The 25028-nt window shown below is 52.9% G+C and overlaps 1 protein-coding gene across 2 annotated transcripts in view; it reads right to left on the bottom strand.

Annotated features, from left to right (window-relative positions):
- The window catches only part of NAPA (NSF attachment protein alpha), a 28276-nt gene extending 3248 nt beyond the window's left edge, over positions 1 to 25028 (bottom strand). The window contains exons 1-7 of one of the 2 annotated variants that reach the window (XM_066271682.1): positions 24788 to 25027; positions 10339 to 10418; positions 8092 to 8208; positions 2630 to 2676; positions 1121 to 1198; positions 866 to 921; positions 680 to 764 (exon numbers count right to left, since the gene is read on the bottom strand). In XM_066271682.1, coding sequence (XP_066127779.1) covers positions 680 to 764; positions 866 to 921; positions 1121 to 1198; positions 2630 to 2676; positions 8092 to 8208; positions 10339 to 10418; positions 24788 to 24885 — 561 coding nt within the window. In that variant the 5' untranslated portion in view covers positions 24886 to 25027. Of the gene's footprint in view, positions 1 to 679; positions 765 to 865; positions 922 to 1120; positions 1199 to 2629; positions 2677 to 8091; positions 8209 to 10338; positions 10419 to 24787 lie in introns of both variants that reach the window. The other variant, XM_066271684.1, reaches the window with a different exon arrangement.

Below are 25028 nucleotides of genomic sequence, written 5' to 3'. Positions count from 1 at the left end.
ACCAGCCACAGGGAAGTTGGCCAGGTGAGTGACCAAAGACCAAGACAGGACAAGGGTGGGGGAAGGGGGTGTTGCCACTGGGCCAGGTCCCTGTGGGCCTTCCAAGGTGCCCAAGATGGAGAGAGGAGGCAGCCCCACTGTCAGGTGCAACAGGAGGCTGGCATGTCGGGGGGCAGAGGGGCATCAGAGGTTGCAGGAACATGAGAGGCGCTGTCTGCCCCTCTCCTCTGAAGCCAGCTGCCTGCTTTTCTCCTGGCACAGCCCTCCCTACACCGCAGGAAGGAGCCTGGGCAGCCATGTGACAGTCCCTACCTCCTACCTGGGAGGAACCCGGTTTCCCTGACCCCCTTCCTCTGGGACCATCGGCTGCCTCAGACCACCCAGGACTCGGCAATTCTTCTTGTTCCCTCCCCAACTGCTTCCTCAGAGCCAGTCTCACTCAGGGTCAGCAGGGAGCCCTGTGTGAGGACTGCGGGGCGCCGGGGAGGGGCAGAGGTGGAGAAAATGTGCCCCTGGATTAAGTTCTGCGTTAGGGCGAGGGGATGATGGAGAAGAGGGAGAAAGGGAGTGAGGAAGGGGGCGACAGAGAGGGTGACAAGTGGGGAAGGGGTCACTGGCGCACAAGATGGGGGGCAGCAGTGCCCTCTGCAGAGCAGGATTGAAGCCCCCCTGTCCCCACCTGTTCGTAGATGTCAATAGCCTTCTGATACTGCTCCAGCTGTGCAGCGTAGCCAGCCACCTTCAGCAGACACTTGTTGGCAGAGCTGTGTGGGAGGGTGGGGGTTGACGGGGCTGGTCACAAGCCTACTGGGGGCTGGGATAGCAGGGGTGGAGCACCCCCTACCCCCACCCCCACCCCCCATACCTGTTAGACTCCTCGCCCTTGTAGTAGTCTGCAGACTGCTCGTAGTGGGCGATGGCCTGGGGAGACACAGGGAGGAGGAGAGCACGGTGCCAATGCAGCCTCTATCCCTGGGGCACACCGGAGCCCCCATCCAAGTGCTGCTAGGGCCCCGTGTCCCCTTCCCGGTGCTCAGACACTAGAGGACTCCTAGTCCCAGAGCACAGGCTGCTGCAGCCCCTGCCCTGCCATCAGCCAGGGGACCTGACGGCCACTAACCTTCTCGATGTCCACCAGCTCTGTTTCGTAGATCTCGGCGATCGAGATGTGGTGCTTGGCAGCAATCGTGAACCGGCCCTGTGGGTCCCAGGAAGGGAATGTCTGACCAGTGCCCCACACCAGCTCAGCCATGACCCACCCTAGTCCCCAAAGCTGTGCTTGCTGCTCCTCAGCCACACCTGTGAGGGGAGGTGTGCAGAAGAGGACACCAAGAGGCGGGCAGCATGGGGCTTACAAGGCAGGCTCTGGAGTGAGAGGCCCGGGTCTGAGCACTGCCGCCCGGTGACCTTGGGCAAGACACACTTGTCCAGCCTCAGCTTCCGTCCTGTCCACGGTGCATAGGCGGAGGGCGGCACCAGGGACAATATGTGCAGAGGGACCTCACGGATGCCTGGCCTGAGCGCGTATTTAGTAAGTGGTTCAGAGAGTCCATGGTGGGACCAGCCCAGCATCTCTTGGTAAAAATTCAGGAGAAACTAGGGCTGAGGGCCCAAGCATCCTCACTGCCCAAGGCCTCCTCAGCCTACCCTCCCCCATGTCACCATTGAGGTGGCCCTTCCCACAAGCCAATCCCCCATCCCCACTCTCCACCCTCCACTGTGGAGGGCCAGAGCTTTCCTCAAGGAGGCATCAGTTCCCAGAGGGCTGTGCCATGGCCACGCCTGTGCCAAGGGCAGGAGGGCCAGGCCCTAAACTCAGCCAGGACTAGTTTTGAATCACAGCAACTTCTGTTTGCAGGGGCGTGTCCCAGTCCCTGGGAGTCACATGACTTGTCTGTGTCCCCCTCTCCTGACTGTCAAACGGATTCACAACAGTGCCCACCTCAAGGGCTGCTGTAGGAGAATGAAACCACTCGGCTGTCTGGGTCAATAACTGGCAGCTGCCATCACTACTGTAACTGTAATACTGACAGCATCGCCATGGACCCGGCAGGGGCAGGAGCCTCTGCCTGCCTGGGGGAGGGGTCTGATGAGATGGTGGAACGCGAGAGGCAAAAATAGAGTTCATAGGAGCCCGAGACTGATGTTGGTCCATGGTCCCAGCTCCCTGGCCTTGGGTCAGCAGCCACCTCCGTGGCCTCATCTGTCGATGGCAATGTTCTCTGAGGCAGGGCAGGGGCTGTGCCCACTCTGGGCACTGCCTACATCCCTCTCTGGCCTGCCATCAGCTGCTAATCAAATAGGATGCTGGTGAAAAGGCTGGGCATGGGAAAAAGGACATATGCCCCCAATAACCTTAACTTTTACAAATGAAGACAACACTGGCCTATAGGGAGGCTGAAGGCAGGGCCTAGGGAGGGGCCTCGGTGACTTCCCGGAGGCCACGGCCAGGAGCCAGGCTGGTGGGGAGCTGGGTAAGGACTCATCCAGGCCAGCCCACTGCAGGTGACCAAATTTTCCTGGCTCCCACTCCCCCTCCCTGCCTGCTCTCAGTGCTGGAGCTGGCAGGGTGGTGAGGCTGGAGCAACATGGTGGACCAGTTGCCGGACAGGACAGCAGTGACCCTTACCATGTCTGTGTAGATCTCGATCGCTCTCATCAAACAGTTAATGGCCTCTGGGGAGAGATAAAGGGAGGCAGGGAAAAGTGAGAAAGTGAAGTCATGTCAGCAGAAGCAGGGAGAGAGGGCTGCAGGCTGGAGGCAGCCTGCAGAGAGATCAATAGGCTCTCGGAATCGCCAGGGCTAAATGCTCCAGGCTGAGAGCGAAGATGAAGGAATCCCTGAACCCAGGAAACTTGGTCAGACTAATTTATTCTGCAGAACGACTTGCTGGGCACAATCCTAGCTTATGGGGCTGCCCCTCTCTCAAGCTGCCACAAGGCCACCACCTTCCCAGTAACCCCAGGGACATAGGAGGTGACAGGTCAATCTGATGGCCAGGCTTCCATCAGTGTTTTGAGCCAGATCTTCCAAGGTGTCATCCTCAAGGACAAAGCTGCAGACAAGGGGAAAGGTGAGGCCAGAGGCGGCCAAGCCTGACACTTGAGGGACACCTGGTTCCTCCTAGGCTCTGTCACCCTTTCACTGCAGGACCCTGAATCAGTCACCCCCCCTGCACCAGTATGGCCTCCACCTATGGCAGGAGGAGGTGCGACGTGGTGACATCGGGGCCCTCCAGCTGGCGCCTCCATCACTCTCCCGTCCCACCTCAGCACATGGCAGAGCCCTGTGCCCTCCCTAACCTGCACCGACCCCGCCAGCTCCTCGAACCACAGGTCTGCCAGCAGAACACACTGGGGTGGTTGGTGCTGGAGAGCAGGAACTGGGCTACCTTTGTTGTACTATCTCTTGCAAGATTTTAAATTTAGGAATGGCTTTTTTCTTTTGACAAGTTATTTGGAGAAGAGAGAAGCATGAGTGGGAGGCATTTTCTGGCAGATATAGACAAGCGCTTGGGTAGATTTTTTCAATACTGTTTTAATGCATCTCAGGAGGAAAGGGCGTGGGGAGAGGTCGAGGGGGAAAAACAGAGAGCCTGGACAGACCACAGGATGAGAGTCTGAGCTGGGCTGAGGCTGAAAGTTCGCGAGGCTGTGCAGGGCATTTGAAAGGCTGCTGCTGGTCTGCTTCCAGGGTTTCCAGGCAGCTGGGCCCACAGGGCTGAGATGCTACAAAGAAGTGTAAGCCTGGCCGACTGATCTCAAGGAGCTAATGGCCTCACCAGCCAGGGAGACATCTGAACATGGCTCTTCGCTCGGGGCTGGGCTTTCAGGGAGGCCAGAAGCTTCCTAAACTGACACGCAAGATGTGTGTCTGTGTGCACTGTTCTAGAAGTGAGGGGGTCTAGAGGTTTTGTCTAATTCTGAAACGCCCCTAGGGACCCCAGAAAGATTCAGGAAATGTACAGTGTTCAGGTCAGGTTCTGAGGTTGCCAGCTGGGAGTTGGAGGCAGTAGGGAAGAGGGAAGGAGGCAAAAAGGGGGCAGAGGAGGACAGGCAGAGCGCGCACACACACACACACAGAATTACAGCCACTAACAGTAAGTGTGACTTGAACACATACACATGTCATAACAGCATTTCTGGAAGTAACTGATGAGCTAGCAAGTGGTTGCGACACAGGTTACAATACCACGATGAAGACAAGGAGGAGCGAGACAGCCGGGCTGCGGGGAGCAGGCTCGCACCGCCCCCCTGGCTCCAGCCTCCGTCCCAGGGGGTGGGTGTGACCAGTAGGAACACCACAACTCACCCACTCCCTCTCCTGGGCTGCAGGGAGTCCACCTGGGCACCTACACACAAGCAGAGGTGGCAAGACTGCTCCCAGTGTGACCAGCAGCTGGCAGTGGGAACAGCTGGAAGTGCCCCTGCAGCTGCTGCCTGGCCTCCAGCATGGGCCCAGGAGCCCTGTTGGCAAGGCCGCCCTTGCGGTGTAGCAGGGCAGGCTGCCCATGGGGCAGCAACATGGACTCCCAGGGTTAAATTCCCTTCGTGCCTGCTCTTCCCTGCAGGACAGCTGTCCCTGAAAGTGGCAGGCCTCCAGCTGACACCCTGGCAGGAGCGCAGGCAGACAAGTCCCGACACACTGGTTACAACCTGCTCATCAGCTCACAAGGACCCCCAGGCTGAGCAAAGCGAACCTGCCCTCACCCGCCCACAGAAAGCTGGAACTAAAAAGGGACTCTGGGAATGATCTAGCTCAGGATGGGGCAGGGAAGGGGCTGAGGCTCGGAGAGGGAGAGGGGAAGGTCCCGGCTCAGGGAGACGAGGAGTCTGCAACCCAGGGCCCTCAATTACCTTCTGGGCTCCAGTCACCTCCCACCCCATGCCTGCAGCCCATCCCCCCGACCAACTCAGTCTCCTTGGTAAAGGGGGCAAATCCCAGAACAGCACAGGCAGTAGAAGAATTCCAGGAAGATGCCAGGGCCTGGAACACAGTAGGCATTTGGTAAACGGCAGTGGGGCACGGGATACAAGGGGAAGGGAAATGGGGGTCTGGTCACCTTCCTGCCCTGGTAGCTCTTGCATATACCCACAGATGCAGTCCTGGGCCCAGCTGTCAGGCAGGCAGGGTACGAGCCCTCCCCAGCCTGAGTCCACCCAGAGAGACAGACAGTGGCCAAGAAACTCTGGGGAACACTGACAATTAGGGGTATCACTTCCCTGCCCCACACCTCCCCAGCTGGCAGCAAGACGCCCACTGACTCACACTGAGGGCAGATTCTGCAGAGGGAGAGCGTGATGACAGGAGCCAAATCCTTTCCTTCCGCCCTGGGCAGCTCTAGCAGGCCTCAGGCCCACGGCTGGCACCAGCTACCTCTGGATGGGAGGGCCCTCCAGGGCCCCTGCAGAAGTGCTGACACAGGACGGAGCCTGCAAGGCAGGTGAGGTGCTCAGCAGGGCCCCGGGGAGCAGGTCATCTGCTTGGGCAAAGTGGGCCAGGTTCCAAAGTGGCCTTCCAGCTGTTTCACAGGGCACGGGGCCAGGGTTAGAGGCTCAGAGCACAGGCCAGGCCCGTCGGGTGTCAGCTGAGGGCTGCCCCTCACTGGACTTTTTTTTTTTTTTGAGAGTGAGGCAGGGAGAGAGAGACAGGAATATTGAATTGCTCCTGTATGTGCCCTGACCGGGGAATTGAACTGGCAACCTCCATGCTTCAGAATAATGCTCCAATCTACCAAACTATCTGGCCACAGCTTTATTTCTTTTTTATTTTCAGAGAAGCAGAGAGGGAGGGCAAAGGGAAGCATTCATCTGTTGTTCTACTCCATTGTGCATTATTTGGCTGCTTCCCATGTGTGCCCTGACCGGGGATCGAACCTGCAACCGTACTGTTTTGGGATGACGCTCTTAACCAACTGAGCTATCCAGCCAGGGCCTCACTGGACTTTTATCACATACCAGACGCCAATGTGACCGTATCTGTACCTATCTCACGTGTGGTCTCTGCTTTATCAGACTAGTAAATGCAAATCCAACAGATTAAGTGACCTGTTCAAGATCACAGGAGAGCAGGATCCTCCCGGACCTCTAAGACCACACAGAGCCATGCGCAGCTGCCACGGACTCTGAGACTGGACTGGCCCCAGACAGAAAGCAGTGTCACCCCTGGTGCAAATGTGCCTTCTCCCCTGACTACAGTTGGGATGGTCCCCAACTCAGAGCTGTGACTGGGTTGGCAGTCACGAGGCAGTGGTGCTGGGAAGCCGCTCCAATGGCCGGCCCCACCCCCACCCCCACCCCCAGCACCAAACAAGGCATCCTTATTTGGGCTCCAAACAAGGCACGGGGCCCCAGCTCTGCCCAAGTTATGCAGTTCTCTGCCCTTCTTGCTCCCTCATAGGGTTCTCCCACCCTAACCCCACCCCCTCCTTCCTCAGCTCCCAGGGCAGCAAGCCATGCTCACTGAGCCCTGGAGAAACTAAGTCGGCCTCCGCCCTGCGAGGTGACCATCACCTGACCTAACACTGCCGCTTTCCCTCGGCCTGAAACCACTCTGCATCGGCCACCCTCTGTACTGCCTAAGGCCAGGCGCCAGGCCACACACAACACACACCCAGCAGAGCCTGAGAGATGAGAAGACTAGATGAAAAGCCAGGCAAGGACACGACATCCATCACAGTGCCAGGTGGGGCCCGTCCCCGGGAAGCACTGGGGCTGTTTGAAGAGCAGCTGGTGCTGTGCACGTCACGTGGCCTGGCACTCTGCTCCCGCCCCAGAAACAAGTACTTCTAGTCACTGGGAGCAGCAGCTAATGTCACAGATGCTAGGGCAGCATCTCCTGGTCAACCAGTTCCCCAGGGAGCAGAAGGAAGGATGGGGGCAAGGGGGAGGGGCTCTGTGTGGAGGGCACAGACTTCCAGAGTGATTTCAGCTGAAAACCAGGATGGCCTGGGTTATCGTCACCTCACCCAGTGGCTTAGTGCAGGGAGTGACAACAACACTGCAGTCACAACACCTCACCCAGTCACAAGGCCTCCCCTCAGGTTCTTGCTGGGTCTAAGCCTACCACGTGACTGCTTAAGCCAACATCTGTGACATATCTGATGGCAGGAGCGACTAGTCAAGTCTGTGGACAAAGAAATGCTACTTGGTCTATAGACATAGAGATCAAATGCTAGGAATTAATGTCCCCAACAGTAGTGATGGCCCTACCAGCAATCCCCAGCACTGGCATGTGAACCAGTGCTCACTGATCCTCACAGAGACCTCTGTGTCCTGTTGCCAACTGTTCCCTCTTGGGAAGGACAGGCCTTTATTCTAAGATTATACATCTTTTAAAAAAATTTTTTGCATGACTTTCCTATTCTCGTAAGACAGGAGAGTGACAATAAATGGTCTTTAAAAAAAATGTCTTTGCCTGCTAAAATTAAAAGTTAGCAACCTATGTCTGGCACCAAGATTTAAAAAGTAAATGAAAATTCCAGGTCCATGAAATTGAAAGTCTGGTACCCACTGGGCTTCCACTTCCAGATGAGCTCAGTAAGACAAAATGGTTTTCTCAGGATGAGTCAGACCCAATCAGGGCTTCTGTCCCCAAACAACTCTCATCTTGAAGAAATTTGTTCTCTGGCAACTATACTGCAGGCTCTTTGCTTACCCCCACCCCCTGCTGGGGTAGCGAAGCCAGGTTAGGATAACTTACTCTCCTTTTTGGGCAGTGACTCCTACCTGGCTGGTCTCAGCAGCCCTCCCACCCCCTCCTACATGTTAATTCTGACAACAGAACAGATTTTCCTCTCCCCTTGGCATGCAGTGGGGCTGAAATGTAACTCCCACTCCCAAATGCTCCCAGCTTTGGGAGGGGAATGATCTGCTGTACACACACAGAAGGGGGAGGGGGAGGCTTGGAGCAGGATGCAAATGCCAACCGCATGGAGCTAGCTCTGAAATTAAAGCGAGCGTACTGCCCTGCCAGCCTATCATGTGTCGGCCACAGCAAAAACCAGAGCCCAGTGGAAACCTGAGGACATCTCTGCAGAGAGCTCAGCTGGTGCTCTGGGCAGCCAGCCACAGTGGCCCACAGGCCCTCACCTTGGGGGTCAGCCTTCTTGAACGCGTTGCCTGCGTCCACAAAGCAGGTGGCCGCATCATGCTTGCTCTGGAGCTGCAGATGCAGCTGGGCTGCCTGGCAGAACGCGTTTCCGGCAGCTGGAACAGAAAAAAGTGATCCGGGCCTGAGTGGGACTCCACGCTTTGCAAGCCATACAGACACTGCCCTGGGAGCTGTCAAGAATACAGAGTCCCGGAGGAAGGAGGAGAGCGGCCTGGCTGAGCGGAGGTCTAGACCCAACTTGAGGCCTTCTGAACCCAGGGGAGCCCCCGGAGGACCAGGAAGCACAGGGCTGGGAACCACCACTCAAAGGCAGAGGGCAGGCTGAACCATGGATGGGCCAGCCGGGGGTGCTGGGAAAGAGAGGGGCAATTGAGACTCAACACCAAAACAATTCCTGATTCACTCCCGCTTTCCAAGTGCGATCTCTCTCCCCAGTGACTCCCAGCTCTTCCTGTCTAACTCCCCCGACTCCTCTGCCTCCAGCCACGTCCCAGAGTCTTGTGCAGTCACTGCAGGTTGTGTGGGCAAGGCACCACACTAGCCGTGAGGTACACGGGAAGAGGGGGATATACAGGGTCTGCTCCCAATAGGACCTTCACGTCCAGAATGGGAACAGGATGTGGATACCAAGATCTCGAGTAAGCGGGGACAAAAGCCCATGGATGGAGGGCACTGGAGACCACACACCTGAAGCCCAGTCCGCCCTGTACTCAGCAGTACACTGTCACCTTCCATAGGTCCCAACCCATCTGGTTTATGTGTCTCATCTCCTAAACTGACTCGCAGCAGACACTGGGTCCTTCCTGCCCTGGGGGCGGGGTCTGAGGCGGCTTCCCTACATTCTCCGGCGGAGTCCCAAGCACAGAATCTGGGCTGAAGGGGTACAAGGGCCTAGCCACCATCCTGTAACTTTAGAGTAGTGGGATAGACAAAGCCACGCAGGTTTTCAAAGATGTATGAGTTCTCTATTATTTGTAAGGGCAGGAAACTTTTATTTTTTAAATAAAAAATATTTATTGATTTTAGAGAGAGGAGAGAGAGAGAGAGAGAGGTGGAGAAGGAAACATCAGCCTTAGCCTGTATGGTATGTGCTTTGACTGGGCAAGCTCAGGGATTTGAACCAGCAACCTCACCTTTCCAGGCTGACACTTTATCCACTGCGCCACCACAGGTCAGGCAGGGCAGGAAACTTGAGCACATAATTTCCAGAAAAGGTAGTATCATTGGGTTAAAAAAAAAAAATGGCCTAGGTATTTTGATTATTTAGGGGAAAGGAATACAAATTTTAGAGGAAAAGCAACATCCATGTGATTGAAAAATAAGTATTATTCCTTTTAAGGCACTTTATAAACTTAGGAACAGAAAAATACACATAGCACCCTGGCATTATGCACAATATACTTCGTGGAAGCTCAAACATTCTCAGAAAATGACAATAATCGACTTCACCCCATACCTCTACACCCTGTCTCCACAGTCCCACCCTAGGTTTCATCTCCTTCACGGTCAGAAAGTTTGTTGCTCGCTTCCAAACCGCGTCTTTGTTTAGTTCCCCTGATCCAATTGTACTGATGCTTGAAATTATATTGTGAAACCCAAGTCACTTGGCTCCAAAGGTCACGGAACAACACAGGGGCAGGTTAAACACTCGGGCTCTGGGGTCAGAGCCCTGGCTTGTGAATTCTGTTCTGTCACTATGCAGTCCTGGCACCTTAGGCAAGGGGCTGAGAAAGGCCTCAGCTTCTGAGACTACTGTATCAAATGGGGAAACTAATGAATGGTACAGACCCCTCACAGGGTTGCTGTATTAATAATTATTAATAATTAATAATGCATGTTTGGTGCTCAGTACAGTGCTCGATGAACTGTGATCAATGATATTGAAACCACCTGAATGAACGTCCCCTTAGTCAAGAACTCAGACTCCGAGTTTCTGGGGAAACCCACAATTCTGAATGTAAGAAGAAAACCCTTGAAGAGCTCATCAATCCATGTGGGTCTACCTGGATCCAATAATCTATCCATCTTCATCCCTTCTGTCTTCTCTCCAAGGCCCCGTGTTCCAAGTAAAATAACCCAGGGGCCCCTGATGACCGCACAGCAGGCCCCAGAGAAACCTAAAGCAAGAGGGGGCTGCAGGGCCAACCTCCCAGCCCAGCTGTGGAGGCTGCAAGCTGAGGGCAGAGAAAAGAAGGAAGAGAGGAGCTGTAGCGGAGATCACATACCACTCCAGTTTTTGGCCATTTTGAACATGTTTGCTGCTCTGGCGTAGATTTCACAGGCTTCCTCTATTTTGGATGAGCCTCTGGGGAGAAAAGGAAAGGGATAAAAAGGTAAGGAGAAGTACCTGGTCTGGTATCAAAGAGGAAGCAAGCAGAGAAAGTGGAGATGTGCCCCTGCACTCACCCCCATGATTTCCTTGGGGAGTCAGCTTCCGAGGCCAGCTGCAGCTGAGGCCTCCACTCCGGGCTCTGTACAGAGCCAGTCTGCGGCTGCCACCCCCTCACACAAAGGCTGCGTAGGCCCTCCCTGGGGAAGGGGTGGCCTTCCTGACCTCCCCACAGACTTTGACAGCCGCTTCCACTTCCTTCCAGGGCTGCTTCCAGGCTCCCCACAAGTCCCTTTCCCCAAGAGACCGCAAAGCATCCTGGGGAAAGGCCCAGCTTTGAACACCTTGTCCCTTCCCTAATGACTGAATTGCGAGCCGTGCACACTGCAGTTGTTCGTGCAGACCTCTCAGTTCTCACAGTGTCCACTACCAATTCAGGACTGGGCACACACAATATAAACACACAGAGAAATACTATTTTCAAATGTGTATATAAAAAGTTCCCACTTGTGTTAAAAAAAAAGGGGAGAGGGGGGTGAGAAGAGATGAATATACATTTATGTAAACAGAATATTTCTGGAAAAACACACCAAAAACTAGCCACAGCATTTTTCTCTAAGGTGGGGTCTGTAGAAGTGGGGGTCAGGTGTGGGAGACAGACTGACATCCTTCATTTGTACTGTCTGAATTTTTAAAATCACTTGCATATTTTATTCAAAAAAGAAATATATATATTTTAAGTACCAGAGTTTACATTGGGTCCTGTGATCCAGCAATGAAATACATTTCTAGTAATTTATCCTAAGAAAGTAATCAGAGAAGCTAGCACAGCATTATTTAAAATGGCAAAATCACCCTCAGAAAACTTACTGTGTAACAGTAAAGGGACCAGGGAGATACAGAGAAGTACTTTTTTTTTTTGGAGAGAGAGAAGGAGAGAAAGAGAGACAGACAGGAAGGGAGAAGGGGAGGAGAAAGATGAGAAGGATCAACTTGTACTTGCTTCATTTTAGTTGTTCACTGATTGCTTTACATACATGCCTTGGTGGGGAGGGGTGGGGGGAAGCAAGCCAAACCAGGGACCCCTTGCTCAAGCCAGTGACCTCTGGGCTCAAGCCAGCGACCTTGGGATCACGTCCATGATCCCGCACTCAAGCCAGTGAGCCTGCACTCAAACTGAATAAGCCTACACGCAAGCCCACTCTTGACCTTGGGGTTTTGAACCAGAGCCCTCAGTATCCACAGTCAACACTTTATTCACTGAACCATCACCAGTCAGAGGAGTACATTTTTAAAAAATAAAGAGTGCCCGTGCCTAACCTGTGGTGGTGCAGTGGATAAAGCGTCGAGCTGGAAATGCTGAGGTCGCCGGTTCAAAACCCTGGGCTTGCCTGGTCAAGGCACATATGGGAGTTGATGCTTCCAGCTCCTCCCCCCTTCTCTCTTTCTGTCTCTCTCTCCTCTCTCTCCCTCTCTGTCTCTCTCTCTCCTCTCTAAAAATGTATAAATAAATTTAAAAAATTAAAATACTTTGCCTTAATATTAAAAACAAAACAAAACAAAACAAAGAAACTTCAAGCTCCTCTGGTGAGCATTTAAATAAAGAGTGCCCTGGCTGATTAGCTTATTGGTTAAGAGTGTTGTCCAGAAATGACAAGGTTGTGGGTTTGATCCCCATCAGGGCACACATGGGAAGCAAACAATGAATGCATGACTGAGTGGAACAAGTGAATACTTCTCTTCCCCCTCTCCTTTCTCTTTCCTCCTCTCTCTGTCTCTCTAAAAATCAATAAAAACTGAGCCCTGGCTGGATAGGTCAGTTGGTTGGAGCATTGTCCTGGAGCACTGACGTTGCTCCCACCTCTCTCAAAAAACACGAAAGAAAAGAAATAAAGAGCACCCTGTAGGGACAGCTTTAACCTGGCATCTGACCTCTAACCAGTGCATGTGAACCTCTTCCTGAATCAGAGGACCCTCATTAGGACCTCACCAAGTAAAGGTAAAGTCAATCCACCTCCAAAACTCCCACCAGGCTGAGGCCACAAGGTCTGTGGTCTCTGTTCAAACCCCCATGGCCCACAAAAATCAGTAAAATAAAACCCACATACTCAGGAAACCTCCAAATGGGAGTTCAAATTCTCTTCACTGACATCAAACAATGTTCCATTTTGAAAGAAGAGAAAAGGAGTTATTTCCCAATTAAAAGCCACATAAATCATCTTCACGGTCCCAGCCCTCACCTGTGTGCCACCGGACCCTGGAAACTTGCCACACTAGCCAGCTGGCAAGGCCTTTGCTATCATTTGGGAGCTGTGTTCAGAGCATGCCTTCACTGCCCTAGTTTCATCGTTCATTTTGCCAATTCTTTTGAATCACATGAAGGGTTCTTTAATAATAACCAAATCAGAGCCCACAGCCACCCTCCCTGGAGGGTGGTACGGGTGGGGCTAGGGTCAAGATTTTTTAAATGTTTAATTATTTGAGAGAGGTGGGAGTGGGGAGAGGAGGTGAGGGGAAGGGGGGGGAGAGGGAGGGAGGGAGGGAGAGAGAGATAGAGAGAGAGAGATAAATATCGTATTTCCCCATGTATCATATAAGACATACTTTTTCCTGAAAAATTTGGGGTCTAAAAACTGGGTGTGTCTTACACAGTGGTTGTAGATTTTTTACTTGCATTTCTTGCTGGTTTTTGCACTCATTGTTGAAGACAGTGATTCATCATCAGACATGGATAAGGACAAGCTAATGGATGGGAATTTTGACAGTGATGAAGAGTTGTATGAATTTTATGATGAATAAAACTTGAGTTCAATAACTTTATGTAATACATTCCCCCCCCAAAATTTCCGGCCCCAAAATTAAGGTTCATCTTATACATGGGAGTGTCTTATACATGGGGAAATGTGGTAGATAGAGAGAGACAGGAGCTGCTACTGTATGTGCCCTGACTGTGGAATCCAACTGACAATCTCTGCGCTCTGGGACAACGCTCCAACCACATGAGCTATCTGACCAGGGCTTTCTTTTTAAGAAGAGGGAGGGAGAGCGGAAGGGGAAGGGAAGCATTCATTTGTTGTTCCACTCAGTTGTGCATTTTCTGGTTGCTTCCTATGTGTGTTCTGACTGGGGATCAACACCACAACCTTGTTGTTTCGGGGGGATGCTCTTAACCGACTGAACTAACCGGCCAGGGCCTTATTAACTTATTTTTAAGATTTTATTTTATTGATTTTGGAGGAGAGAAAGGTGTGGGCGGGGGGTGGGAGGGCAGAAGTATCAACTCATAGTTGCTTCTTGTGTCTTGACCAGGCAACCTCAGGGCTTCAACTCACTAACCTCGGCATTCAGGTGGATGCTCTAACTTCTGCACCACCATAGGCCAGGCTTATTGATATTTTTAATTGATTTTTTAGAGAGAAAGGAAGGGAGACAGAGAGAGGAAAAGAGGGAGAAAGGGAAAGAGAAAGAGAGAAAGAGGGGGAGAGAAAGAGAAATACCAGTTTGTTGTTCTTATTTATGTATTCATTGGTTGATTCTTGTATGTGCCCTGGTTCGAGGCTGAACCAGCAACCTTGGTGTATTACGATGATGCTCTAGCCAACTAAGCTACCAGGCCAGGGCCTAGAATCAGGATTTTTAACAATGGTCCCAGATAATCCAATCACGTGAGTCTGGGAGGGGAAAAGCTGACCGTGACAGCTTGAAAAGCAGCCAGAATTGGCACGTCCTCGGTCACTGGACTTCAGTTGGCAAATACCTCCCAGGCCAGCTGAGTGAGGGTTCAGGGCAAAGGTGGGGGAAGAGGGATGGCTGGAACTGGAGTTCTGGCCTCCTGAATTCAAGTCACACAAATAAGGTTCTTATTCAGATGAAAAGTCTAGCCTTTGCCTTCTGGGGCTGTGCTGACATTGTCCCCCTGACCCTCTGCTGCCCCAGGAAGTGTCTCTGAGCAAGGCACTTCCCCTCTCCCCAGATCAAAACCCAGCTGGCTCAACATATATATGTAACCTGAGGCCCCTGCCCCACATGACTTCTTTAGAAACCACTCCTGGCCTTGGAGAGGTGAGGAGGCACTTTCACAAGCTTCTGGCAGAAGAGATTTCAGAAGGTATCCTTGGGGCCAGGATACAAACCCACCAGGTGACCTTCTCTGGAATATTCTTTTTAAAAATTTTTCCCGGAAGTGAGAAGCGGAGGGGGGTGCGGAGGTATACAGGCAGACTCCCGCATGCGCCCACCCGGGATCCACTTGGCATGCCCACCAAGGGGCGACGCTCCCCATCTGGGGCGTTGCTCCACTGCAATGGGAGCCATTCTAGCACCTGAGGCGGAGGCCATGGAGCCATCCTCAGTGCAGGGGCCAACTTTGCTCCAATGGAGCCTTGGCTGCAGGAGGGGAAGAGAGAGATAGAGAGAAAGGAGAGGGGAAAGGGCAGAGCAGATGGCCACTTATCCTATCTACCCTGGCCGGGAATCGAACCTGGGACTTCCACACGCTGGGCCAACACTCTACCGCTGAGCCAACTGGCCAGGGCTCTGGAATATTCTCTTAAAGGAGATTGATGCATTCACAGCTGCAATCATAGTTCTGCTCACCCATGTGGCAGGGTAGACACAGAACACAAAGCCTGTCAGCTGCTGGGCTGAGATTCTATGATCCCAGACTAAGCTAGGCCAACCCTGTGCTGGGTTAATGATACCAACCACGGGGTGGAAAAGCCAGAGGGATTACCACCTGCTCAGGCCACTGGGCCTGCCTCCTCCTTGCCATTTTCACTGCAAAGGCAGGAAAATCTCTGGAGTTCCATCTTCTTCTTTTAGAGATGGAAGTAGAGTCCCCAAACAGGGAAAGTGACTTGCCTATGGTCACTGGCAGATCCTGAAGGAGAAGCTGTTCGTTCACACAGCCATTTAGTCATCCGGGCAACAAATATGTGATTTTTAATGTGCCAGGCACTAGACATAACAGTAAACAAAGGAGAAAAACTTGGTTCTCAATAAACAAGAAATCAGCAAGACAATTTCAGAGTGATTAAGCAATAAAGGGGCCGGGGAGGAAGAGCTTCTTTAAATGGGCAAGTCAAGGATGAGGTTTGAGCTTATTCCCCAATGTAGACAAAGGAGCCACTCATGAAAAGAGGAAGAGCATTCCACACAACAGACAAAGCATGTGCAAAGGCCCTGAGACTGAACAGGCTTGGCCAGTTTGAGAAGTGGGCCAGGATGGCTACAATGCAAGGACTGGAGGCAATGAGGCCAGAGAGTCAGGCAGGGGCCCCCCATGCTGGAGCCAAGAGGCCAGGAGAAGGGTTTAGGCCATATTCTAATATAACAGGAGGGTCTCTGGCAGGCAGAGTGACCAGAAGAAAGAAGTTTCCAGCTCCACTGCTCTACCAAGCTGTCTCCTACACAGGAAATCTGCATGGTTTACCACAGACTCTCTTCCCAGCCAGGTCAGCTGATGTCACTCATCTAAGGGTGGCCTCCATGAGGAAAACCACAAACTCCTTGAGGTGGAAAAACCAAGCCTTCTCCCTTTGTTCCCTGCACAAGATCCAGAAAAGCGAACTGAGCCTGCCTCTTGTGTAGAGCTGCACCCAGCACATGCAACAGCTGACTGTCCCTCCCCCACTGACCTCCCCCAAGCTTGGCTCTCCTCAACCAGCGGCTCCGAGCCATGCCCAGGAATAGAGGGAACTGGTTTAGGCCAGCCTGGTGCATGGTTGTCTATAATTACTCGCTCAGCTTTGCTTTCTCCCCCCTTCCAAGGCGGAGGAAGCAGTCTCAGGTTTCCCAGGCGTAGCCACCAACCTCCAGTGACTGCCATATGGAGAGGAGTGAGCAGTGCCAGGAATGCAGATGGCCAGGTGGGACCCCGGCCAGGGGGTCTGCAGGGCAGTCTCAGCTTCCCTCCCTCCTTTCCCCATCCCAGGGCACATTCTGGCTCCCACCAATATGCTACCTACCCCACCTGCAGGTTCCTAAGGACCTCAAAAGGCAGGGCACATGGAGTTAACTCCCATTTTAGGTCCTTCCCAACAGTCTCTCTCTCCTGTTCCCTTGTGGTGCCACAGTCACCAGTCCTCAGTCCTCTGGAGACTTAAGGCCCCTGCCCTGATTCTCCTTGGTGCCCCTGGTGAAAAGAATGGGCCCAAGGCCTGTCCTGCCCTTGCTTTCTCCCATCTGCTCTACATCTGAGTTAAACCTTATATTGGCTAATGATAGCCTTCCAGGAGCTCTGCCCGAGACAGGTTCCTCACAATAACCCTTCAGGTCCTGCCAGGTTGTTTACACACCCTCCTCCTTTACAAAGGAGGAAGCTGGCTGGGGCTCAGGGACTTTAAGGAGCTTGCTCAAGACCACACAGCCAGGAAGTGGTGGGTCCCCAAAGGGGACTTGGCCCTGGGGATCCCGTCTTGCTTTGCCTCTTCCTCACTCAGTGATCTGGGAGGCTTCCTTCCACCTCTAAGAATCTTCTGGAAAATGAGACAAGGTCCCTGCCTGCTCTCACCTCTCCAGTAGATTAAACAGCCAACGCTGCTCAGGTTTCCCTCATCTGACAAGCAGACTGCTCTCTGCTGGAGGCTGGCTGGGCTTCCCTAAGCCAGCCCTCCATGGAGGCCTGGCTCACCATACAGTGCTGCAGGCAGGAGGGATGTCAGTGAACATAAGAGGTCCAGCCAGCACAGGGGCAGGCAGCCACAGCCTGGCTCTGCTGTCAACAGCTGGAGCTGAGGGATCCCTCCTGCATCTCCTGCAAATGCTAAGCGACACACTGCCTCCCTGGCTCTGCAGTGACAGGCAGGGCCTGAGCCCCCAGTGAGTGCACAGGCTTCAGTAACACAGAATAAAGCTTTACATACAACTGCCTAGCACTGAAATCATTGCAGGACACTCTCCTGACATGCCTGTACGGGCAAGGGGTAGAGAGAGCATGGCCCTGGAGGCTGGGACACCGGGCCAATATTGGTCTCAGCAGTTTGCTAACTGTGTGACCTTGAACTAGCAGTCCCTGAGCCTTGGTTTCTTTATCTATAAAATGGAGACAATGAACCTGACCTGGGAGGAGACTGTGAGGATCAGAGATTAGCTGGCACAGAGGGCAGCACATAGTAGGCACTCCGACAGTTGCTATTAGACAAAGGAGGAGAAACACACTCTAAAGGCCACCAGACTCTTGGCGGTGGGAATTCTAGAATCACTTGTGGGCAGTGCAAAAATCGCAGACTATAGTCAGACAGGCCAGCATTCTATGCCAGCTCATGGCTCACCAGTCTCGGTCTCCTCATCTGTAACTGGGGATACAACTCCACACCGGACAGAGTTGCTAGAAAGATGAGGCTGTGACGTAACAGGAGAGTGCCTGCCACACAACAAGTGCTTAAAAAATGAGAGCATCACTCTTATCAGACTGATAGAGAGAACAGATTCTAGAAATGTTTCCCTACTTCAACACCTCAGCGTGGGCTTCACCTCCCCCACCTTCAAACGACTAAGTGCAGCCCCTCCTCCCACGAGTGATACCCGCTGTTTGTAAAGGTAAAGGCAGGGGCAGTGCCAGCCAAGAGGCCCGGCAGGCACTCCTGTAGTTCTCTACCAATGCCCTCTGCGCCCCAACAGTATTACTGTACCCCAGCCAAGACCTGAATGTTTCCTTTTCTTGAAATACGTTTCTGAAAGACCTTTGCCTCTCTATAACCCCATGCCAAACAGAAGCGTTGAAATCTCTGTCTGACCAGGCAGCAAAGTCCCAATTATCCTGGAGGACAGAACTTTCAACTGTAGAACAATCATGCCTGGTTACCCAAAAACTGTGTGTCCCCTCAGGAAAGACACGGCTTGCAGTCTGGGCAAGAAACGCCAAGTTTTCAGCTGTAGGTCTTGGCAGCTGGCAGGGCAGTGCTAACCGCCTTGGTGCGGCTGGAAACGACACCAGGGGTTCCTGCATGCTCTGTGCTCTCTGGGAGGAAGGCAGCCTGGAAGTAAAGCTGGAAGTTGTCATTCCCACACCAGCCCAGCTAAAAGCCAGGTCAGTCCTGTCCCCAAACTTGTCAGCAATTCTTCCCTCAGGAAAACCACCCTCCAGGGCTCCTGGGGTTGTTGGTGCATAAAGGCAGTTCAAACAGAAACTGAGTTGTCAACATTTGATCTTTAGGGACTATGCTATTGTATACAGAATAACTTGTCGTCTTTTCCTCCAGGGCCTCCAGCTCAACTTCCAATAACTATACCTAATAATAATAATGATGATGATGGTGATGACAGCATTTAATAAGCACCTACCAGCATCAGGCACTGCGTTCTCACCACCCTATACATATTCTCACTTATTCCTTAGAAAAACCCCATGAAGTACCTATTACTATGATTTCTATTTCACAGATTAAAAAACTTCCTATACATGTTGCTATCCAAGCTGAAAGAAATTTGTATTTTGGATTAGGGAGGAGAAAAGCTCTAGGGGGCCCAGCAGGGAAGTCTGCATCCATCTCCATCCAGGGAAACGCCCAGCAGGAGAGAAGAGAAAGTGCCAGGCACACTGCACCACCCTGCCGTGCCCTGCCAGCCTGGCCCCTCTGTTTCTGCAGTTCTACAGTGCTTTACTCAGGAAATCTCCACTTTTTGCTTCCAGAGAGATTTGGGCTGCTTCTCACCTCAGCTTCCTCCCCAGGGGCTTTGCCCAGCTGGGGAGTTGGGAGGGGAGAGAGGGAGCTGGAGGGAAGGGACAGAGGAGCTGTGATCTACTTACTAACTGGCTGTTTGGAGACTGGTGCACCAAAGCCCCCTAGCGTCTGGCAGCTCAGAAATAGTGAAGAGCAAAGAAAGCCCTAACATCCAAGAATAAGGGGCTGCCCCAGATGGGGGGGGGGCGTCCAGTTTGGCCCTTTTCACATAAGCAGAGACCTCTCAATTTAGATGCTGTCATCACTGAGGTCCCTGAAAGGGAAAGAAGCACAAGGGACAAGCTGAGCCCCAGTACTCTCTCCTTCGAAGCCACCGAGAGCCTTGAGAAAGCTAGGTTGAGAAACATTGAACACAGGCGACCCCAGCCCCAGACGCCATGGCTGACCTCTTGCTGCACTCCCAGCCCCCAGACGGACAGGCTCCAGTCAGGCAGATCCCCTATCTTCTGTCCCTGCCCTGTCTGGCCCTGCTAATGCCCATCCCAGCACCACTTCAACTGCTCTGAGAGGTGGAAAGGGCAGGGATGAATACACCAGTTCTCTCTCAGATGTTAGGAAAACTGCCAAGGGGGGAGAGGAGGGAGGAGGAGTTAGAGGGAGGGAGCTTCCTAAGACACCTAGTTTGCCAATATCCTTAGTGCCCAAAGTGGGCCCAAGCTTCAAGATAAACTAAGCATAGTAGAGAGAGGGCTTTGGGATCAGACAGGCCTGGGTGTGACCACAGACCCCCGTCACTAGGGGACTGGGCAAATACCTCAAGATCTCTATGTCCGCATTTGTCCACCTCCACAGGCATGCGGTGAGAACTAAATCTGAGGATTCAGGTAGAGTGGCTGGCCCAGGTCTGGCTCAGAGCCAGAGCAAGCACATAATAAACATTATCTGCTTTTATGTCACTGCCTTCACTCTTCCTCACTCGACCTCTCCCAACACCAGCTGCTGCAGTCTTTTCTTTATTGTTTTTTTTGTTTGTTTGTTTGTTTGTTTTAAGGTAAGAGGAGGGGAGATAGTGAAGCAGACTCCTGCAAGCACTCTGACTGGAATCCATCCAGCAACCCCACCTGGGACTGATGCTTGGGTACCTAGCTATTTTTAGTGCCTGAGGCTGACATACACAGGCTATCTTCAGCACCCTGGGTCAATGCTTGAACCAATCGAGCCACTGGCTGTGGGAAGGAAAGATGGAGAGAAGGGGAAGACCGATGGGCAGAGAAGCAGATGATCACTTATCCTGTGTGCTCTAACCGGGAATTGAACCTGGGATGTCCACATGCTGGGCTGATGCTCTATCCACTGAGCCACCAGCCAGGGCCAGCTGCTGCAGTCCTTTCTAAAAGGCCAATGGGAACCCTCCAGGACTGGCCCTTCTATGGACTGAATGTTTGTGTTGAAATCTTAACCTCCAAGGTGATGGTATTAGGAGGTGAGGTCTTTGGGGGTAGTTCTGTGTCTTTTTTTTTTTTTTTTTGTATTTTTCTGAAGCTGGAAACGGGGAGAGACAGTCAGACAGACTCCCGCATGCGCCCCACCGGGATCCACCCGGCACGCCCACCAGGGGGCGATGCTTTGCCCCTCTGGGGCGTTGCTCTGCCGTGACCAGAGCCACTCTAGCGCCTGGGGCAGAGGCCAAGGAGCCATCCCCAGCGCCCGGGCCATCTTTGCTCCAATGGAGCCTTGGCTGCGGGAGGGGAAGAGAGAGACAGAGAGGAAGGAGGGGGGGGGGGGGTGGAGAAGCAAACAGGCGCTTCTCCTATGTGCCCTGGCCGGGAATCGAACCCGGGTTCCCCACACGCCAGGCCGACGCTCTATCGCTGAGCCAACCGGCCAGGGCCGGTTCTGTGTCTTTATAAAAGAGATTCCAGAGAGCTAGGTCATCTTTCCATCATGTGAAGACACAGTGAAGGGACACTGTCTACGAGAAAGTGGGCCCTCACCAGACACCAAATCTGCTGGCACCATTTCTTGGCCTTCCCAGCCTCCAGAACTATGAGGAATAAATTTCTGTTGTTTATAAACTATCCAACTAGGGTACTTTGTTGTGGCGGCCTAAACCGACTGTGATAAAACTCCTTCTTAAAATCCTCAACACTCGCCTGACCGGGCAGTGGCGCAGTGGATAGAGCATCGGACTACGATGCCGAGGACTGAGGTTCGAGACCCCGAGGTCGCTGGCTTGAGCGCAGGCTCATCTGGTTTGAGCAAAAAAGCTCACCAGCTTGGACCCAAGGTTGCTGGCTCGAGCAAGGGTTTACTTGGTCTGCTGAAGGCCCACGGTCAAGGCACATATGAGAAAGCAATCAATGAACTAAGGTGTTGCAACGAAAAACTAATGATTGATGCTTCTCATCTCTCTGTTCCTGCCTGTCTGTCCCTGTCTATCCCTCTCTCTGACTCTCTCTCTGTCTCTGTAATAAAAAATAAATAAATTAAAAAAAAATCCTCAACACTCTCCAGCAGCTCTAGCCCAAGCCCCTTCTGGAAAGACCCTTCCCCCCAAATGGCCTCGTCCTTGCTGAACTTCACCTACCACTGCTGTTCTACGAACTTTATGTGCTGATATGGAACTCCATGTGAAACTGCACAGGCCTAGGCCTTTCGCAAGCTGCCCCCTTTGCCTGGAGCAGTGCTCCCCACCAAAGGGCATCCCCGACCCTGGAACTTGTGCTCATCCTCCCGATGGAGGCCTCTCCCCCAAAGCCATGCCTGGTCCCTTTGAATCTCTGGATCTCATGGAACTGTCCCTTTGACAGTTCCCTGTCATTCAGGCATAATGTCCCCTAAGGCCACACCTCTGCTCCAGTTTCTACTGCCTAGAACACCTTTCCAGGTACTGTTCCCTTAGCAAGTTCTGGGGTTCCCTGGGGCACAGCTCACTCCTCACCCACAGCCTCCCTCCAGATCAGTGGTTCTCAACCTGAGGGTCGCGACCCCGGCGGGGGCAGAAAGACCAAAACACAGGGGTCGCCTAAAGCCATCGGAAAATACATATTTATTATACAATACATTTTTAAATAAAATATGTATTTCCGATGGCTTTAGGCGACCCCTGTGTTTTGGTCCTTCAACCCCCGCCGGGGTCACGAGCCACAGGTTGAGAACTGCTCGCTGCTCCAGATCATGCAACTTCCTCCCAGCTCAGGAACTGCACACAAGTGACAAAATCTCTAGCCCTTACACCTGACAATTTTGTTTTACTAGTGTTTGCCAAGTGTTCATCTTGTGTCGGGAGGAAAATTTTTCCTCTGCCTTTGAAGGTTCTTCTGGCTGGTCTAAAAATCAAATTGACATGAGGAAGATTAGCAGGAGAAGAACAAAGTTTAATAACATGTATATCTCCTATATACATGGGAGAGACCCAGGAACACTAAATAACTCTCCAAACTGGCCTAAGCCATCAGGTTAAATACCCACTTCTGGTAAAGACAAAAGATGTTGAGGTAGGAGAGTCAGTTACGAGAGGTTACCAGGAAAAGCACAGTAAACAAGCGTAAGATTGTTATGCAGATTTAAGTCTATACCTTTTCCACTAGACAGTGAAAGCAAGCCTGGTAGTGTAAGGGAGACAGACACCCTTATCAACATAAACGTCCTTTATAAAGAGCAACTGAACTAACTTCTACTGGGCTTTCAGAATTTCTCCTAAAATTAAGCAGCATAAAATAACCAATATCCCAAAAAGGCATATTTTGGGATAGAAACTCTGCTCTCCTTCACTTGCCTTCCCAACCAGGAGACAAGTGTCTCAGAGGTTGACTTGCTGCTTCCTCCAAGCCCAGCCCAACAGTACACTGATCCTCAGCCCAAAGCGACTAGACACCAAAGCCACCCAGGAAAACTGCTAACTGAAAACTGAGCTCTTGGGCCCACCCTAAAACACTGCACTTGAACTTCTCCGCTCCTGAAGGAAGAAACACACATACCTCTCTCTGCCCTCAGCTTCTAAAACAAAACATTCCTCACTAATCAATACATCAGCCTGGATGTTTCTTCACACCAGCGATTCTCAGCCACGGTATTAATGTCTTTTAGCTAAAACATTATCCAACCTCAAGTCACAATGGACAGTCCACCTCCTCTCCTGGAAAGAACACTCCCCTTCCTTTATTACCAACCTCCTAACACCATCTCTTTCAGCCCCCTGGGCCCTCCCAGTGCTGCAGCCTTCCCAGTCTCTGCCTCCCAGGCTCTGTGCCTCTCTTCCACCACTGCTCTTCCTAACTCTCTGCCTCCCAGGCTCTGTGCCTCTCTTCCACCACTGCTCTTCCTAACTCTACAGACCCACCCTCCTTCTCCAGTCCAAGAAACGCAACTGTCCCTGTCCTCCCCAGCTCTCTGGCTCTTCTTCCTCCACCCAAGACCTCAGGCCCCTTTCCCTAATTTGACTAAGTCCCCAGGGCCCAGAGTCCCTTCCCCACTCCCTTCCAGCTCCCCTCTCATCACACAGGTTCTCCTGTTCTGACCCCTCCAGCCCCCTTCCCCTGGGCGCCCACCCTCCCCACAGCCCTGCCCAGTACAGTTCCCAGACCTGTTTCCATCCTGGAAGTAACACTGACGGTAGCTTACCCCTTTCAAACTAACCACGTGCCAGGCTCAACGCTAAGCACTTTACACGCACACTGATGTAACACTAGTGGCAAACTTCTGAGGTGAGTTTTACTAGCGATCCCCTGAGCCGTGGAGTGGCAGAGTCACACCGCAGACTCGGGGCGTCTGACACTCTTAAGCCACAGATTCCTTAAGGGATGGTCATGGCTTGTATGCGCTAATGCGGATTTTGTGTGAAGATGCCTCCTATGTTTGTGTGAAATGGCCCCCTTCTCATCACACCCCATCAGGAGCGACCACTGCTCAAGGGGCACACAGCAGGGGTCCCGCTCCCTCTGGTTGGTATCATCTCCCTCATCTCTCTCATCCCTCTGTCTCCTAAACAAAGTCAGCATCACTTCTGCCCCCAGCCCAGGGCTCCATCTGATCCCATCACCCCGCATTCATCTGTTCTGAGCTCACTGGAATGTGAGGTCCTCCTACACTGGTCACCATTAGTCAGGGCCATCCTCGCCCCAGGCACCTCACATACCGCACACCTGAACTCATCCCACCCATGGTCACCTGAGCCCAAGTCCCCTGATGCCGCTGCCCCGCGTTCAAGCAAATCCACAGCTACAGGCCTGGGAAAGGCCAGCCGCTGGGGCAGGTGTCCTTGGCCCAAGCCCATCTCGCCCGCTCGGGATGCTTCACACAGGCTGTCCTACAGCTCCCAAGGGCTTCTTACCTGGCTGCTCTCTCGGGTCCCCTCACTACCCCCAGGCCGGTCCCCTTCAACGCCTCAGACCGCATGCTCTCGACCAGGTTCTCCTCCGGCCCACTGGTCCGCCTTTAGCCTGAGTCCCCTTCCAGCCTCATACTGATGTCACCACAGCCTAGGCGTCCTCAGCCCAGGGCCATTCCGCCATCTCAGACCGGTCTCTCCTCATACCGTGTGGACACAGCCTGGGTCCCCTGGCCCTCAGACGGTGGCCCTTCTGCTCCCTTAGACCCTGACACCTCATACCGAAATCCCCTCTGTCCTCTCGGCCCCAACCCTTCTTTCCTATCCCGCCGCCTCAGGCCATGACTCCTTCGTCCTCTCAGCCTAGGTCCCAGCCTCAGTGCGGTTCTTACCCAAAGAGGCCCGAGAAGAAGGACTGAGAGTTCTTCACTTTGCGCTCGGCCTCGGCCAGCAGCGCCATTGCCTCCGCTTCCTTCCCAGAGTTGTCCATGGCGGCCGCAAAGGTACCCAGCAAACTGCCCGACCCGGGCCCTCGGAGGACTCAGCCGGGGCCGGGCCGCGGTACACAGGTCAGGGGAGCTTAGCCGGCTGCGTTGACGTCGCACCAGCGCGCACTGCTGGCTATCCAGAACC

Source organism: Saccopteryx bilineata, chromosome 3 (assembly GCF_036850765.1).
Source record: "Saccopteryx bilineata isolate mSacBil1 chromosome 3, mSacBil1_pri_phased_curated, whole genome shotgun sequence".
NCBI classification, from domain to species: domain Eukaryota; kingdom Metazoa; phylum Chordata; class Mammalia; order Chiroptera; family Emballonuridae; genus Saccopteryx; species Saccopteryx bilineata.
This window is presented reverse-complemented; position numbering and strand designations above follow the sequence as displayed.